At 42.6% G+C, this 19,815-nt stretch overlaps 1 protein-coding gene across 1 annotated transcript in view; it reads left to right on the forward strand.

The window, feature by feature from the left end:
- Positions 1–15,065: 15,065 nt before the first annotated feature.
- The window catches only part of LOC134622556 (NACHT, LRR and PYD domains-containing protein 12-like), a 365,686-nt gene continuing 360,936 nt past the window's right edge, over positions 15,066–19,815 (forward strand). Inside the window, exons 1-5 of the mRNA XM_063468012.1 lie at positions 15,066–15,324; positions 16,079–16,145; positions 16,994–17,223; positions 17,322–17,902; positions 18,011–19,113. Coding sequence (XP_063324082.1) covers positions 15,066–15,324; positions 16,079–16,145; positions 16,994–17,223; positions 17,322–17,902; positions 18,011–19,113 — 2,240 coding nt within the window. The remainder of the gene's footprint in view (positions 15,325–16,078; positions 16,146–16,993; positions 17,224–17,321; positions 17,903–18,010; positions 19,114–19,815) is intronic.

Here is a 19,815-nt window from a genome sequence, read left to right on the forward strand (position 1 = left end):
GCGTCCTTTGTTCTCCCTCAAGATCTCACTCGGCCAGCTCGCATCCGGAGTTAGAAACTTCGAATTGTGAGTACATTGTATACCAATAGAAACAAGAGTGTCACTGTCATACCTAATGTACCCAATGGTGATGAATTTGACGATTTAAGAACGCTGAAAACTAACTTAAAAAACAAGAACAAAGAAAAGGTGGTCGGAGCAGTCGTGACGGCAGCCGACCTCACCGGCGCCATCTTACAGGAATACAGTGATGAAGAGAAACCTGGGGTTGTTCTTATTTTCTTCAATCAGTGATGAATAGTAAGATATTCTGGCTTTGCTGAGGACTTTCTTATAAAGCAGCAAAGTGTTTCTCCAAAGTGAGCTACAGTATCCACTGTCATATGTGGTGAAGAGGCAAAATCAATTCACCTATATATTGTGTATTGTGCCTTAATTAAGTGTTCCCTGGTGTTTCCTAGTTGCAGTGTGCTGGATGTTGCTGGATGTTAAATAGAAGATTATAGTTATCCTAATTATAACAATCACTGTAATACAACCTTAATGTAATATCACTAACTTCAATAAATGCTTGTTGGATGATTCTGATGCAATGATAAAATAACAGTGAAATATCCCTTATAAACAATATAACAAACATGTATTATACTACCCTGTGTCACTTCTTATAACTACAGTTTTTCTTGTCTTGTAAATTTGCCCTTAATGTGCAGTCTTTTATTTTTTTATATATTTTATCTTCGTGTGATTGTACAGCATACAGCCTACACAAAGTTAACGAGTGGCTTTCACATGTAAACAGTGCTCCACGTAATACTTGGCTAGATGGCAGTAGCGTGACTCCTTAATCACAGCCTTTGACCAGTTTCTGTTTCAGTGATTTAAACATTGTGATATCCAGATAAGTGATATACCTTCCACAGAATAGCAGCCGCATGACTACATGATCTCCCTAATCCGGCGATACAGGAACAGCCGACTCCACTACTCCACTTTCTCTTAGCATTACCCATGCTAAGTGTTTTGCTTGATTAACGCTCTGGCTCGGCTCTACAGCTGCTTTAAGAAAAATAGAGTCGCCTTGTTTGTTGAGCAGTACTTTATCAATTTTGTTGCTGTGCAGGTAATTATACGCCTCGGTGCTCTTGTAATTATGTAATTCCTCATCACCAACACCTTCGGAAAATACAAGGTAATTAATAATGTCGATGTAGCTAACATCGGGCCATAGTTTCATGTCGTCTACCCACTCCATGAGAAGTGACGGGTGGGGAACTGCAACTGAACTGTCCTCGCTGCTTTTTAAAACATCTCTACTGTGTATCCACCTTCGATGTGTTGCCATTTACTAAAAGAAACTGCAGTGAGAGAAATATTTATCAACGGTGAAGGTGTAACCCCGCAACTGTCAACAACAGCGCAAGCGGAAGTAAAAAAACGGCTTCCGCTATGAATCGGGGTAATGGCGCGAACTCAGAGATACTGTGGATATTCACAGACTCACAGAGAGGTCCCAGGTGGTTTAATAGCTTATTATTTATCAATTTAGATGCAGATTAAACACATAAAAGTCTAATTAAAAAACAAACAAACAAAAAAGTCACAAGGAGTCACAGCTCAAACAGGAGCAGATGTTTCCACCCACAGAGAGTCATGTGACTCATGTGACTCATGTGACTCATGTGACAGTTTCCTCCAGCATATGGTTGGATGCTAGCAGCAGTAGCTGCTAACCAGTGTAGGAACACAGACCTGTAACGTCATAGTGAGAGGGCCGTTTGGTTTATGAGGACAGAGAGGAGACTCATTACTATCCAAAAAAGTCAACAAGTGCAAAAAAAGAGGATGCTTGGTCATAATCCAATAACAGTAGTGTGTAGTTTGAGCCAGGAGTAATTGATCATCACGCTTCACTGCGCAGAGTAACTCACTCTTCTGCGAACTTTTATTTTCTTTGATTTAAAACAGTAGTGAGGACTAGACTTTTAGACTTCTAAGTTTCCTATTTTAATTTATTTTTTTGACTTTTGACATGTTTGTTGTGTTTGTATTGCAGTGACTGAGGGTAAACCAGTGGCTGTGGGACCTCTCTGGTTGTTTTCCACAGCACTTTGGGTTCTTTTTGTTTCAGTCAGCTTTATTGTGACTCAGGCTGCAGTTTGCTTATAATTCAGTGTTTAACTATATTTCATGAAGTTATTTTGATATTTAATCTGCCTCTGTAGTGCATTTTTGAACCTGTGCAGCTAGGGCTGTTCAATATAACGATATATATCAGATGACGATATAAAAACGTCTATCGTTTCATCTTACGCTGTCATTTGTTTCGTGGTGTCGCAAAATAAACTGTTTACAGCAATATTTTTTCATCGATTTGATGGTCACTGTAGTGGCTATTTTCATTTCTTAAAGTTCTCTCTTTCTCTTATATTTTATATAACCACACTATGGACGGACAAGCGCCTGTTTTTTATGTGTTGTCATTAGCAACAACGACGGTAACAGCATCGCGTGTCCGCTTGTTTATGTTCCACATAAACCTTTCACAATAAAGCTCAAGATCCTGTTGAGACTTTTCAAAATAAACTTAATCAGGTGAAAGAGCAGACGGATGAGAAGTAAAAAAGAACCGCCAGGTGCTAAAAAATGAACCTTAGACTCAAACGTTAGAACAGGCTTTTCCCCGCAGCACGCCGTGTAATAAATACTCACAAAGAAAACGGCGCTTTTACAACTTATGTCTAAAATGCATCGTTTCATGCATCGGTTAAAACACTTGACTCCAGCTACATGACGCGCAGCTAGAAACACTTCCCGCAAGACAGCTGCCCGAGATTCACAGAATTTACAGAAAATGTTACAATTTTGTGATTTATATCGTTATCTGGACGATAGATGTCTTATATCGGGATATGAGATTTTGGTCATATCGCACAGCCCTATGTGCAGCCTTCAGGTTAGTTTGTTTAATCACTATCTTTATGTCTTGATGCATTCTCAATCATCCAGGAAAGTAAATCTCCAAAACTTGATTCTGTTCATCTGGACGTAGTTTTGTGGGAGAAACGTTTTGTCACTCATCCAAGTGACTTCTTCACTTGGATGAGTGACGAGTGAGTGACGAAACGTTTCTCCCACAAAACGCTACGTCCAGATGAACAGAATCAAGTTTGGGAGAATCACTATCTTTACATTTCTTGGAGTAAAGTGGTGTTGTCCCACGTTAACCACATACATACATGCCAAGCACCCCAATTTTTCCGGGAGAATCCCAGATTTCAGTGCCCCTCCCGAAAATCTCTCGGAGCCAGCATTCTCCTGAATTTCTCCCGATTCATAGCCTGCATCCTCCTGAGGATGAATTTGGACACCCCTGCTGTTTCCGGCTGGACAATAATCATGGTGACATTTAACTTATTTTGTCCAATAAATAAACACTGTAAAATTCAAGTGTTTTGTACCTATGTGTCACCTCCCCCCTCAAAGACCCTTTTTAATGTCTCCCTAATTCTGAGGTCTCAAGGTTGGCAAGTATGATCCCTGTGACCACCACGTTCTTAGGGTTTGAGGATTCAGACTTCAGATCACTTCCTGCTAGAAATGTGCAACTCTAAAACTGTGTAAAATTATGCTGTTGACTTCAGAGAGGGTTCAGCCTTAAATAAAAGAGGAAAGATGTAAATGTTCCTGTGCAGTGACCTTCCTGAGACATTTGATTACACTCAGACAAACAGCAGCTTCACTGCATTTAGTTCATGTTTGTCACTTCAGACACAATCAATAGTGTCTCTGCTGGAACTGCACAAAACTCATTCATTCACCATCCTAACACTGAGAGGATATTAGAGACATAGAGGCACCTTCACCTCTCCCCCTAGGAGAGCCCCTGGAGCTGAGCAGGAGCTGTTCATAATTTTGACTAAGTTAATAAACTCTTGGCTAAATGTTCTTGTTGTCAGAGGCAAACAGAGGTGATAGGAGCAGATTAAATATATGGTGAAAAACTAAATGCTGCCGATGTGTGACGTCACTCCCAGCAGCATCACGTCATTTCTTTACTTTGACCTTTAACATGAGTTAGCTTAGCCAGCAGAGCAGCTACCAGTTAGAGTATAAACTCTGTAAGCAGTCAGCTTGGTCTTGGACATTGTTACTGACATAGCACTGCTCCCTGCAGCCATGTTTGACCTGCTGCTTTGTAGGACTACAGTAATGGAGGATTTGGAGGCTGAACTCAACTCTGTGACACTTTTTGTAGTGAACTGATGAAAGCTGTGTATCAGATGGATGTTAGTCCAACACATCAGACACGACCTCTGCAGCTCTCAGTTGATGTGCACATGAATGATTTGTGTTTCCTCTGCAGGTGAAGGTAGAAAGTGTGTGTGAGCTGAATTGAGCAGCATGGATCAGTGTGAGGACAGAGAGGAGGGAGTCCCTCCCTCTAAAAGCACTCTGTGTGGGGAACATGAGAGCCAGACCAAAGCTCAGAGGTGAGATGACCATCTCTAACTGTCCATGACTCTTCTCCATGTCACAGCTCAGCACTCACATCACTGCTCCATCATTATTCACAGGAACCCACCTGGACCTCCACCCAGCTCTGTGTCCTGTAAGAGTGACCGGTCTGAACATCGCGTCATTTATTTTAAAGTTCATCAGGCGTCTGCTGCAGAGAGGTGAGCTGTTAGTAACATGAGTTCTCTGATTTTAATGATTTTGATGTTTCCTGGTTTCTAAAATGCATCTCTGCAGGAGAGCAGTGTCTCATGTGCACACGGGTGTTCACTGTTCATAGACATAAACTACACCTTTATTAGCTGCTATTTCCAAGCACATTGTGCGCTGTCGGTCCTGCTTGCTACACAACAACATTCAATATTTAGTATTTACTGCTTACTACACTCAGCTTGAGTAACGTGATTGTGTTGTGTTTAGTATGTTGCTCTGTTTATTTTGCTTGTTTTCTCTTCTTTTCTCTCAACAGGTGATCCAGGAGATTTTTTTTTCTCTTCTTTCTCTTTTTAAGTGCTCTTTCTCACTGTCCCTTTTCCCTTCTGTTTTTCTTTTCCTTCATCTTTCTTTCTCCCTTTCCTATCCCTCAGATATGTCTGTCCCTTGTGTAACAACTGAAAATAAAATAAAATAAATAACAACAAAGGTAGATCAAATGGACCAATACGGCAAGGCCGTGATGATCCATTTGGCAATGATCCATTGTTGGTCTTCAGATAACAAGTCTGACGGCTAAAGAACCAAATGGGACAGGCAAAAAAAAAAAAAAAGGAGAGCAGTGTCTCCAAGGACACACAGGCTCAGCTGTAACTGTCATTTTATCTGGTTTTAAGACACATTTGGACAGAATTGGCTGTTTTTAACTATTTATTTTAATCACAGGTGTAAATTTAGACCTCACACATCTGGATCCTAAACTATGATAGAAACAGATGCAAGCAGTGGTTAGTTTGACTTTAGAGGATGAGGCGCTGCTCTGGAAAGCAAACAAAGCTTTGTGCAGCTCCTCTTCAGAAAAGTGTTCAGAGAGCAGCTGCATTATTGGACAAAGGCTCGTCGTGTGAGCCCAGATGTGTGTAACAGCTGGATGAAGGAGAACTATCACAGTCACGTCTCCAACCCGCCTTTATTACTGAACTTCCTGTTGCTTTCAGAGGAACACAAAGTGTTTGTGCCACGTGATGCTGCAGGATTTGTACACATGTCCATGATGGTAACATCTCCTCATCTAACTGCAAACACATGAGCGCTCCTAACAGCAGCTATCACAGCCTGTTTCTCACTGTTCCATTCAGGGACATTTGTTTTCTTGTAAAAAGCTGTACTCTAATCTAAGAGGACTGTTACTGACAGGAAACAGCTGCATTATCTGCAGTCTGTGTGATCACAGCTGTTGCAATGACTATCAGAGAATTTATAATTGAATAAAACATGTTTGTGTCTGCAGAGGTCAGAGGTCACATCCCCATCCAAACTTCAGTGATAAACCTGGAGCAATGAGGTAACAAAACTGTGATGAGCTCCTTTACATGTTTGTGTTTTCCTGGATAAATATGACCACAGATTCATTAAAAAGATAAAAATATTAGACTTTGTCCTGTAGCACTGTGTGGCAGGCAGGATTGGACCCAAACACAACAGGATGAAGTCACAGAGGCAGCTTTATTTCAGCTGTGAACATGCAAACACTAGGAATAAGAAAACATAACTGTAGGTTTGCAGTGAATGAAGCCTCAGCTCGATTCTCCACTCTGTCCCTCTTTTCCTTCTGCAAACATCCACATCAGGAGTCTTTGATAGAGTTTTAAAATATTTACGTACAAATGTCCAAAGATGGGTTCAGGATACCTGAATCCACAATTATCAAAGACTTAAAACAGATGCAGAGAGATTGAGAGGTCAAAACCCTTCATGGCTTCACTCTCCTCACTTCCTGTCTCTGTCAGGAAGCACTGTGTGGCAGGCAGGAGTTGGACCCAAAATGCAGGCACTCAGACTCGAGGGATGAACTCAAAATACTCAGCTTTATTTGCTGGCAGGGGAAAAGCATGCTAAACTAAACTGGGAAATAACAACCTAAACTCACAGTGAGATCCACACAGCATGAGGGACACAACACTGACACAGAGAAACAGAGGGCTTAAATACACTGGGGAATAATGAGGGAATGAGACACAGAAGGAGGGCACAGCTGGGAGAAATCAGAACTGACGAGACAAGGAAGCAAAGCAGGACACATTCACATGAGACAGACCTTCAAAGTAAAACAGGAAGTACAACACTGAGACACAAGCTTGACACAGTGGAGACAGAGCAACTAAGAAACACAGAGACATAACCATAAGGCAAAGAACCAAAAGACTAGAGATGATAAATAATACACAGAGGGAAATCCTGGAACACAAGAAACTAGACTCGAGGGAGTAACAAAAGACCAACCATGAAAACATAAGTCACAATACAGAGTGACAGAAAACACAAGAAACTCAAAACATGCGAAGACACAGACCAAGAAACCCGGACTTTACACAGAACAGAGGGGGCACAGAGAAACATGAAGGGCAAGGGATCAAAACTAGAAACCATAGAATAAATCACACGAGTACAAAATACAAAAATCACAAAGAACTAAAAACGCTGGGTCAGGAGACCCAGGATCCTGACAGTCTCTGCCAGACTATAGAAATAAAAGCACACTTTTTAAGTGCAAGCAATCAAACTATGAACTTATTCCATTATTCTTAATATGTCAATCTGTAAATATTCCTTCCAATATAAAACAACTCTAAGCCAGTGAGTCATAACTTTATAGTTTGAATCATTAAGCCAAATTATAAACTCCACAAGCTTTATCTAGGCTCCTACAAGGAGCTAAAACTGAAAACTAGAATAAAGAACTATGAAGTGAAGAACTAGGAACAGACTCTGAAATAACCTGGGAACCAAGGAGCACAAAGAAAAGACACCTGGATGTTAAACTTTGTTTTAACACCAGTGGGAACAGCCACACTGAACATTTTATTGGAGATGAATGAATTTGGACTGTTTTTAACTCTCAGTGATGTCACGGTGCCATTTGAGTTTGGAACAGAAGAAAAGTTTGGACCCAGAAATGATGTCAGACTTTAGAGGTGGATGCCTGCAGATACAGACTTGAATGAGACGCTGTGGCTTTTTTCTCTCTGAGCAATGAGTTCGCTTTTAACTAACTCTGAATTAGTCTTTGTTTTTAACACATCCGACGATGTCACAGTTACGGAAATCTGAATTTCAGAGTAGCTGCCAATCGAACTAGCGGTGTTAGCTGTTAAACCTCTAATTTATGGGCCACATTACAATTGGTTATTAGTATTAGTTATTCTGTTGACTGACAACAAGAACAGAAAAATATGTCCATTATAACAGATTTAGTTTGAATCCAACTGTATTAACATGCGAGTGTAGGAGAGAAGCAAACAGATGTAAACAGCTAACAAAGCTAGCCGAGGTTAGTTAAGTTTAGTTTAACTGCAGTGAAGCACATTAAGTAACATGAACTAACATGAACACACACATGGGACATATCTATTGGTTATAAATTGTCCATGAACGTTTCCACACTTCATGGTCGTCTATTAATATTTAATACTTCCCAGAGCTCTACCCTTAGCTCATACAATCAAAACTAACAATGTTAACCACTTTAATCCTGTTAGATAACAAAAGTGTGTCCCTGGCTGTGTCCCAATCCAGCGACCGCACGCTTCGGAGTACGCATTTTGAGACCTATTACGTCACAGCGACGCGACGACGGCTGTCCCAATTCGACGTGTACTCGAATGTATGCGCCGTTGATTTCCCCAAATTTGAAGCGTGGTCCGGTGTACGCTTCGTGGTCCCATATATCCCACAATTCATAGCACGGCGATGGGTGTGGATAATTTTGCCAAAAAATACGGCAGACGCTGAAGCAGAGCGGACGAAGAATAAACTGTCAAAAGTAAGTACTGAATATCATATCACTTATTTATTTGATTTGATATACCTTTATTAGTCCCACAAGGGGAAATTTCATGTGCGAATGTTTAATAATGAAGAACATTAAAACATTACTGTAGGCCACATGTCGGCAAAGTTATGTGACATTAGTGATGTTTGTACTTTCAGCGTTTACTTGGTTTTAAAGCCTTTAACATATACGCCATCCAACAGTTGACCTTAAACTTACAGAGAATGTGATGATTTTATGGATAATTAAAGTCAGTCATATATCCACAAACACAACAAGCTGAAAGTCAGTGATGCTGCTCGGTTTGCAGTCCTGAATATCACGGCACAAGCAGGATTCACTGCACTGTTAATGTTAGCTATGTTATATTGCTGCCTCTGTTCGGTGGTGTCGAGCCAAACGGACTTTAACGTGTGTTTGAACGAGCTGACGGTTCACTCGTTAAGCTGAAAGAAAGATGCTTTAATCACAGGAGTCACACATGTGTCCACTGGACCATCTGGAACTCTTCTTGTTTAGCACTCGTAATAACACAAACACTAAATCCTCCTTCTCTTGTGCTGTTTGTAGCAGTGTATACACCTGAGACTGTCACCTGTCTGTCTGTCCTGCACTCTCTCTCTGTTTCTTTCTCTCTGATTGTGGAATAAAAGTATGAACATGTATTTATAAGTTACACTTGTGTTTGAATCCTGCAGCTTATCACACATTTGATTTCCATGTGTGACAACTGCAAGTGTCCAGAGTGAGGACAGACTGAGGGACCCACTGCTGCACATCATCTGTGAGGCTTTGCACCCCTGATGATCCACCAGGACAAACTCAGCAGTGTGTGAGGAAGAGGAGGAGGAAGAGCCAGCAGCAGCTGACAGATGGAGAGAATAGACAGGCTGTTCCCTGTTTGTGAAGGACTGCTAGGAAAGTTTAACATAACTAATTGTCTGTCCTGAATCAGTCTTATTATCATCATATGTTCAAATGATGTTATCATCCCAGTGTTTTCAGTGTGGGAGAAAGTACTCAGGGCCTTCAAGTTACACACTATGAAAGGCAGCAACAAGTTTAATATTCAGAAACCTAAAGTATGTATCAGCAGCAGAATGGACCTAAAAATAAATGTTTGTTTCAGTTCTATGAAGCTTTGAGTATTTTGGATTAGTAGTACTGCTGTGTTTGTTGCATCATATTGCTGTAATTGTTTATATGCTTTATATATTCTGAGGTAAGTTGATCTATAGTGTTACATCATATTCTATAAGGATGTTATGTGTTTGTAGACTTTCTGCCCAGTTTGACCCATTTAGCAGAAGTCAGCCTGTTTAAGGCTCTGATATCTATTCTGTGTGACTTAAAGCAGTTATGACATGGTCTGATTTTCTCACCCAATAAAGGAATATTTAATATATCAGTCTACTCTTCATTCTATCAGAAACAGTTATCACAGCTCATACATTTTCTTTTTACACATATATGTAAGCATTGAGCCAAATTTAGTAATGCCAACATATTAAACAAAAAATATTTGTGTTATATCTAATACATCTATATATACACTGTCAAAGATATTTGTCTTTGAGTGAAGATTTAATGTGATTGGAAATATAAATAACTGCAACTTGAATCTTTACTGAAGCTCAGTATTTGACACAGAGTTCAATTCAATTCAATTTTATTTATACAGCACCCAATCACAACAGCAGTCACCTCAAGGCACTTTATATTGCACAATAATAGATACAGAGAAAAGCCCAACAATCATATGACCCCCTATGAGCAAGCACTTTGGCGACAGTGGGAAAGAAAAACTCCCTTTTAACAGGAAGAGACCTCCGGCAGAACCAGGCTCAGGGAGGGGTGGGGCCATCTGCTGCAACCGGTTGGGGTGAAAGAAGGAAAACAGTATGAAAGACATGCTGTGGAAGAGAGACAGAGGTTAATAACACATATGATTTAATGCAGAGAGGTCTATTAACACATACTGAGTGAGAAAGGTGACTGGAAAGGAAAAACTCAATGCATCATGGGAATCCCCCAGCAGTAGGGATGGGTATCGAAAACCGGTTCTTGTTGAGAACCGGTTCCCACTGTTTCAATTCCTTGGAATTGTTTGCCATTTTTCCAAACGATTCCCTTATCGATTCCAGTCGCCCCGAATGACGTCACCACGTTGTGGAGCGTCATTTACCTGGCAGGAAACATGGCGGCTCAAACGCTAAAAAGTTTGGTCACACTTTACGAGAACGGATGGCAACAGGGCAACTTGCAATACTTGCAAAGTAGATATTTCATTTAAGGGACGAAACACTACGAATATGCAAAAGCATTTGCTCACAAAACACGCGATAACCTTAAATGAATGTCGTGTTTTTAATTCCGCTCCGGACTCGTGAATCTCAACCCAGCAGCACCGGTAACGTTTGCACGTCTTCTCCCGTTAATGCGGCAGGTAAATAATCAACTAACAGTGCATATTATGTTAGCGCGATCTGCCTTATTACAAAACCTGCCATTACTGTGCATTTAGGTGACCATGATGAGAGAGACAGACAGAGTCTGGCTGGCTCAGATGCTGGCAGTTTTCGCTGCAGTCTACCGGTAGCGTCTCCTTTCAGGCCAGAATGTCACCGAGCAGTGACTAAGTTTGTGGTAAAAGGCATTTGCCACAGTAGGTGCCCCCGATTTTCGGTAAGTGAATGTGTTTAATTGTAGGCAGGGAGATTACTGGATATTCTTGTGTAATTGCTACAGAATAATTTATGTTATACTTTGTTATTGCTACAGAAGAATATTTATTTTATTTTACATTTACAATTTTTTTCCGGGGACCCTGTGACACCCCATTGAATATCCATACGCTGGATCTCTTAAGATCTCACTGTTGGGTTTGTAAGGCCATGTTACTCCTAAATTTCTATCTTGTTCAAAGAGAAGATATAAAACAAAGTTCTAAGCTAATCAACCTTAGTGTTCTCCTTTTTTTAAAAAAAGGAATCGATAAGAGAATCGATAAAGAATCGAATCGTTAAACAGAATTGAAAATGGAATCGGAATCGTTAAAATCTTATCAATACCCATCCCTACCCAGCAGCCTACGTCTATTGCAGCATAACTAAGGGAGGATTCAGGGTCACCTGGTCCAGCCCTAACTATATGCTTTAGCAAAAAGGAAAGTTTGAAGCCTAATCTTAAAAGTAGAGATAGTGTCTGTCTCCTGAATCCAAACTGGAAGCTGGTTCCACAGAAGAGGGGCCTGAAAACTGAAGGCTCTCCCTCCCATTCTACTTTTAAATACTCTAGGAACAACAAGTAGGCCTGCAGAGCGAGAGCGAAGTGCTCTAATAGGGTGATATGGTACTACAAGGTCATTAAGATAAGATGGGGCCTGATTATTTAAGACCTTGTATGTGAGGAGCAGGATTTTGAATTCAATTCTGGATTTAACAGGAAGCCAATGAAGGGAAGCCAAAACAGGAGAAATATGCTCTCTCGAGTCCCTGTCAGTACTCTTGCTGCAGCATTTTGGATTAGCTAAAGGCTTTTCAGCGAGTTTTTAGGACATCCTGATAATAATGAATTACAGTTGTCCAGCCTGGAAGTAATAAATGCATGAACAGTTTTTCAGCATCACTCTGAGACAGGATATTTCTAACTTGAGAGATGTTGCACAAATGGAAGAAAGAAGCCTTACATATTTGTTTAATATGTGCGTTGAAGGACATGTCCTGGTCAAAAATGACTCCAAGGTTCCTCCCAGCATTACTGGAGGCCAAGGTAATGCCATCCAGAGTAAGAATCTGGTTAGATACCATATTTCTAAGATGATGAATAGTAAGATGTTCTGGCTTTGCGGAGGGCTTTCTTATAAAGCAACAAACTATTTCTCCAGGCTAAATGATGATCTTCTAAATTCGTGATCTGTCACAATGAGCAGCAAAGTGCAGGAGGGACAGGTGAAGAGGCCATGCTGCTAGCGAGTTGGCTACAAGCTAAGCTAAGCTAGCGAAACAGTAAAGACACAGTGAGTGAATACTTTGGCTATAAATTCGGGAGTGACTACACAGAAAGTGTGCTTCGGATGAAACATGTGAAGATTATACTATGAAGAAAGAATGTATCTAAATAAATCACTAAGCAGATAAGCTACTCAAGAACACCACCCTGTTTGAGCACGAACAGGAAGTGATACTCTACCGCAGAGAGAGCGAACACCAAGTGACAGCGCCACCAAGAGTAGTTCAAGCTCACTGCTGTAATATATCGTAATAATGTGACAATAACTTTAATATTGGCCATATTATATTTACATTACCACAGTGAGATGATTTTAGTCTCATGAACAACATAAGCTAATTGTTATTTACTAAATAATCTTAAAATGACTGTTCAGTACAGAAATGAAGCCCAACAATCATGTTTTACAGTCCCGTGGTCTCAGCCTCAGATCCTCAACTAATCAAAGTGATGTCATAAAAAAATGAACGAACAAAAGAAAAATTTTTCTCCTTCATTTCTGTCAAACAATTCTGTATGAAACGTTTTTTATGGTTAGTATCCTGGTTGCTAGGCAACCTGAGCAGCGCGGCGAAGGCTAGACCCTCCCATTTCACAAGCCTCTCACTTCCGCACTTCGTAGTACCCGCCGTACGTAGGACATACAGGTCGTGTCCAAATTCATGGGCTGCATCCTCCCGAGGACGCATTCGTAGACCGATTACGTCACAGCGACGCGCCGAAAGCTGTCCAAATTCGTAGACTCCTCTGAATGCAGCCGACAAATGCGTCCTCCTTTTCCCCGAATTTGAAGGATGGGTCGGGTGTGTCCTTCATGGCCCACCATATTCCAGAATTCATAGCGTGGGCCTGACAAACTCCAGTTTCCGGCAAAGTTTTAAAATTACTCTTATTAATCTTTCTGAGTCACAAAATAAACTTTTAACATATTTTCAGGCGAGAATGTGGGTGTGTAAACTTCAAATATCTGCTTGGTTTATCAAGATATCGCACATTTGCAAAAGTGCTTCAACGTTTTCGGAGACGTCTGTTACCCACCAGCTCGATAGCTTGCCAAGAACTCAAGGGTCACTGAAGCCGCCGAGAACGGCACAACTCCCAGCACATCATTTTCAGATCACCGCAGACTTTCGCTACTCAGGTTAAACGTAATATGTAAGTCACTTAGACAACCTAAAAATGTTATTGTTTGGCTTTTTTCAGTGTTTTATTTGTTCGTGAGTAAATTGGTTTGGCTAAGATTAAAGTTATTAGATTAGATTAGATAAAATAAAACTTTATTAATCCCTCGGGTGGGTTCCTCCTTGGTTTTTACACAGCTGAATAAACGTCAAACAGAAAACTGATTAAACAGAAGTTTGAGATGGTCGAGAATTTATGCCAGTGTCCTGTTATATTTTAGATAGCAAGGAGCAGACGGCTGAGTTTATTAAACTCCACCGAGACAGCGGTGATGCTGATCAGAAGGCTAGACCGTCCAATTACACAGCCGTTTACTTCCGGCCTACCCGACCTTCTGAGGACCCAGCCCACGTGGACCGCGAAGGCCGGGTCCTCAGGAGGATGCAGCCCATGAATTTGGACATGACCACAGTCTTCTGGCTCCATTTTTTCCATCCAACATTACAGAAGGTAACAGCAGAGAAGCTCACTGTCTCTCAGCTTTTCGTAGTACGCGAAGTGTGCGTACTGCGAAGTGTGCATACTACGAAGCGTGTGGTCGCTGGATTGGGACACAGCGTATGACTGTCCACTCAGCACCAACACAGGTAGAAGTGAGCAGTGATGGAGCAGGACTATGGGCAAGTTTCAGCTAAAATCCTATTGGCTTCTCAGTTTCTCCATAGAAAGGAAGAAAAATTCTTGCTGCGTTCTGAAGATGGGAGGTAGTCTTGTTGACGTGTCGTAAATGGCTTCTTTCACTCCTCTTTCAAACCATCTGTCCTCTCTGTCCAAAATGTGAACATTGGCATCCTCAAAAGAGTGACCTTTATCCTTAAGATGCAGATGGACTGCTTCTGCAGGATCCAGCTGTCCATCCAAAAGAGATCTTTCTCTTTGGCTCTCAGCGAAGGCGGTCGCACTTTTCTCCTCTCCTCCTCACCCTTATCTTCCCTGCTTAGCCTCTATGTCCTTGTCTTGTCTCATGTGCATTACTTCCCTGGAATAGACTAACACAGCCGTTCTCTAAAACCTAAAAGAGAATTATGGATTTGATCAACTGGTCTCTGAATGCTATTGACACCATTTTCTCAACGAGAAGCCTGGGCTCGGGAGAGCCTGAGTGCCCTGGAGGGACTTTCCCTGCCGGTTACACGATGGATGGGTGGCAGACCTGGAGGGTCGTGTGCCTGGCGGGACTGTCGATCGAGGATGCTGAAGATATCTATCTATTCGGAACCGTGATAACAGGGTTCTTGCTGATCGGAGTTGGCTTAGCCCTGGTTTATCAGAGAAACAAGAGAGCGGAACCGGCTGTTCAAACCCCCCAAAGCTGCCGGCTGGAATCGAAGCGACGGGACGAGGCGCGACCTCTCACAACGAACGTAATATGGTCAAAATCTTGGAGACCCTCGCATCGGCTGTGAAGGCTCAAAACAACAACATTGAGCGTATGGGGGGATACATCAGAGAGAGGCCTGCTCAAAATGGGACCCTTGAGCGACAGTTGGAAGACATCGCGGAACGGATCACTGCAGCTGTGAGGTCTCAGAATCAAAGGAATGACAACACCATGGAGCAGAAGTTTGATACCATCATGGGGAGGCTCGCGGCTCTCCAAAGGGAGATCGAGAGGCCAGTGTCGGAGTGTTAGGGCAGCCAGAAAATTCTCCGGGCTGCTCGCATGGAAATTTACAAAATTCAACATCGAGATTGCGGACCCCATAATGGCGCCAGCTGCAGGCCCAAGGCTGGAGCCGAAATTATCTCTCCCAGATAACGTCTGTGTTACGGCTATTCTTCCCATCCCATGCAAGGACACCTGGATTGGCTGGTAGACTGTTTACTTAGCCTGATAGGCCGAAGGACAGTGTCTCAGCTAAACTATGGACACGCACACACATACACTTACACTGATAAGCACTCACTCATCCCCCCTCCCTTTCCAATGTCTTCGATGCTTACCTCCCCCATGATGTGGACATCGGGTCAGCTGGCGGCGCAATTTGCAGCAGTCCCAGATCAGATGTGCACACTGTGTTGATTGTGTTATGATATCCCCTTCCCAACCCTGTGGCTTGTCATGTCTCTCATAATGTTGTGCTGTGGTTATTCATGTGCTTTTTTTGTGCAGAGGAGTTTTTTTTGTTTCCTGCTCCCGTGCTGTCCTACAGCATGAGAGGAGGTCTCTTTTTTTCCTCTTGTACTCTCCCGTTGTTGTGTACATTTCAGTGTTCTTTCTGTAACGCTACCGATCTCCGACTTGTAACCCCAAGTGATGTCTGTGTAATGTGTGTAAGGTCGGGGGGGGGGGGGGGGGGGGGGGGGGGTCCCATTTCACTGCAGGGCAACCTGCTTGTGACAAATAAAGCTGTTTCTGATTCTGATTCTGATTCTGATCTGTGAGGAGTGACCGGTCCAAGGGAAACCCTCCAGAGTTCAGTGTTGAACCTGGACCAACAAGTTCAGAGTCCTGTGATGAGCTCCTTTACATTTTTGTGTTTTTCTGGATAAATATGACCAAAGATTCATTAAAAAGATAAAAATCTTAGACTTTGTCCTGTAGTGCTGTGTGGCATTCAGGATTGGACCCAAACACAACAGGATGAAGTCAAAGAGGCAGCTTTATTGCAGCTGTGAACAAGCAAACACTAGACACAAGAAAACATAACTGCAGGTTTGCAGTGAATGAAGCCTCAGCTCGACGCTCCACTTTGTCCCTCTTTTCCTTCTCCAAACATCCACATCAGGAGTCTTTGATAGAGTTTTAAAATATTTACTTACAAATGTCCAAAGATGAGTGCAGGATACCTGAATCCAAAAATTATTAAAGCTAAAATAGTTCACAGGGTTTGGACTCTGTAAATATTCCTTCAAATAAAATAGAATGGTCAGTCATGGCCAGTCAGTCATAACTTTATAGTTTGAATCATTAACCTAAATTATGAGGAACAGAAAAATATGTCCATGACAACAGATTTAGTTTGAATCTGACTGTATTAACATGCAGTATAAGTGAGAGTAGGACAGAATCAGACACGTGTAAACAGCTTCCAAAGCTAGCTCAGTTTACTTAAGTCTAAGTGCACTCAAGCGCATTGAACAACATGAACACACACACATGACTTTTCTATTGTTTATAAGTTTCTACAGTTCATGATTATCAATCAAAATTTAATATTTCCCAGAGCTCTAACCTCATCAGCTCACTACTGTTGATGAAATCACAGGAACTGCAGTTTGGTCAAATCTGGATCTTTGTCACTAACAGTAAATTATTTTAGTGATGATGAAATGTGTCCACAGAGGGAGGAAGAGGAAGAGGAGTGGTGTTTGTGAGGAGGAGCAGCTGTCCTGCTGTGCTTTGTGTCAGGACGTCCTGAAGGATCCAGTCTCTACCAGCTGTGGACACTGGTTCTGCAGACAGTGCATCTCCTCATACTGGGACCAGTCTGCTTCATCAGGAGACTCGTCCTGTCCTCAGTGTGGAGAAAGATCCAGAAGCAGAGCTGGACTGCAGACAGCCAGTCAGAGCAGCTGTGTACAAAGTAAGACTGAACATCTGTCTGCTGATGGACTCATTTCTGAAAACTGGACTTCTTGTTGTTGTTCAGACACTGAAGAGTTTTCTTTCTCTTTCTTTCAGCAGATGTTGGTCTGCAGGAGGTTTTAGATGAACATAAGATCAGTCTGAGGAGGAGATGTGAACGTGTGACTGAAGGAAGTGATGAAACAGGAAGTAGAACCCTCCTCAACAGGATCTACACTGAGCTCTACATCACAGAGGGACAGAGTGAAGAGGTTCATACCCAACATGAGGTGAGGCAGCTGGAGACAGCTTCCAAGATGGACGCCCTCCATGACGCTCCAATCAGGTGCCAGGACATCTTTAAAGCCTTACCTGACCAACAGAGACCCATCAGAGTGGTTCTGACCAACGGCGTGGCTGGTGTTGGAAAAACCTTCTCAGTGCAGAAGTTCACTCTGGACTGGGCAGAGGGCTTGGAGAACCAACATGTCAGTGTGGTGGTTCTGCTTTCATTCAGGGAGCTGAACCTGATCAGAGATGAGCAGTACAGTCTTCTGGAGCTGCTCCATGTTTTCCATCCAACATTACAGAAGGTCACAGCAGAGAAGCTGGCTGTCTCTCAGCTTTTGTTCATCTTTGACGGCCTGGATGAAAGCAGACTTTCATTGGATTTCACCAACAGGAAGCTGCTGTCTGATGTCACACAGAAGTCATCAGTCAGCCAGCTGCTGACAAACCTCATCCAGGGGAATCTGCTTCCCTCGGCTCTCGTCTGGATAACTTCCCGACCTGCAGCGGCCAATCAGATCCCTCCTACATGTGTCGACAGGCTAACAGAAGTACGAGGCTTCACTGACGCCCAGAAGGAGGAGTACTTCAGGAGGAGATTCAGTGATGAAGAGCTGTCCAGCAGAATCATCTCCCACATGAAGACATCCAGGAGCCTCCACATCATGTGTAGTATCCCAGTCTTCTGCTGGATCACTGCTACAGTTCTGGAGCACATGTTGACTACAGAGCACAGAGGAGAGCTCCCCAAGACCCTGACTGACATGTACTCACACTTCCTGCTGGTTCAGACAAAGAGGAAGAAGAACAAGTACCATGAGGGACATGAGACAAGTCCACAGAAGCTGACGGAGGCTGACAGGGAAGTTCTTCTGAAGCTGGGGAGGCTGGCGTTTGAACATCTGGAGAAAGGAAACATCATGTTCTACCAAGAAGACCTGGAGCAGTGTGGTCTGGATGTGACAGAGGCCTCGGTGTACTCAGGAGTTTGTACAGAGATCTTCAAAAGAGAGTGTGTGATCTTCCAGAAACCAGTCTACTGCTTTGTTCATCTGAGCATTCAGGAGTTTCTGGCTGCAGTCTACATGTTCCACTGTCACACCAACAGGAAGACAGAGGTGCTCATGATGTTCCTGGGGATAGACAGGAATGAGTCATCTCTGAATTTTTTTCTGGAGATTGTGATGATGACGTCCCTCCAGAGTAAAAATGGCCACCTGGACCTGTTTGTTCGCTTCCTTCATGGCCTCTGTCTGGAGTCCAACCAGAGACTCTTAGGAGGTCTGCTGGGTCAGACAAAGATCATTCCAGAAACCATCCAGAGAGTCATCAACAACCTGAAGAAGATGAACAGGGATGAAATCTCTCCTGACAGAAGCATCAACATCTTCCACTGTCTGATGGAGATGAACGACCTCTCAGTACATCAGGAGATCCAAGAGTTCCTGAAGTCAGAGAACAGATCAGAGAAGAAACTCTCTGAGATCCAGTGCTCAGCTCTGGCCTTCATGCTGCAGATGTCAGAGGAGGTTCTGGATGAGTTGGACCTGCAGAAGTACAACACATCAGAGCGGGGACGACAGAGACTGATTCCAGCTGTGAGAAACTGCAGAAAGGCTCGGTGAGTCCAGATGTGATCATTGGATTAGTAGTTTAGTTCTTCAGATATACACAGTACTAAGCGACTCTCATTAGTTTGAGTTTCTCAGATAAAATTATATTTTGTGTTGATCAGGAAATGTGTGTGTGCACTCAGCATGATCCTGCATTGGTAGTCGTACGCTGTGTGTTGTAGACTCACATCTACATGTAGTACCTGTGTTGTGTCATTAGGGGGCAAAATTTTAATCTGCTGCTGCTGCTGTTGGTCATTTAGACACTCCTGTTAGAGAGAGACAGAAATAAGAATCTATGAAGAGCTTCTTTGTAGTGAAGTGAACCCTAATGTTAGAAACAGAGACAAATATCCAGAGCAGTCACCATGAGCTTCTCCTCTGACTACAGACAGAACTACAGACACAGAGTTTAGTTTCATAAACATGGTGAGTGAGGTTGAAGGCTCTGAGGAAGACTCTGGTTTAGTGTGATTAAAGTGTGATGTCCTGATGAGTGACAGAGCTGTGGTTCAGAGTGAGGCTCAGAGGTGAACCAGCTGTGCTCTCTTACTGCCAACAGTGGGACAAACTGAGTGAGAAGACACTGCTGACATCTGGACTGAACATGTGTCCAATCTGTGAACTAATGCTGATGTCACAGCAGCTCATGGATTCACTCTCATTCCTGCTGCTGCTCCTAATGACAAATGTCTGACTTCATGTCCTCA

The sequence above is a fragment of the Pelmatolapia mariae genome, linkage group LG3_W (genome assembly GCF_036321145.2).
Source record: "Pelmatolapia mariae isolate MD_Pm_ZW linkage group LG3_W, Pm_UMD_F_2, whole genome shotgun sequence".
Lineage (NCBI taxonomy): Eukaryota > Metazoa > Chordata > Actinopteri > Cichliformes > Cichlidae > Pelmatolapia > Pelmatolapia mariae.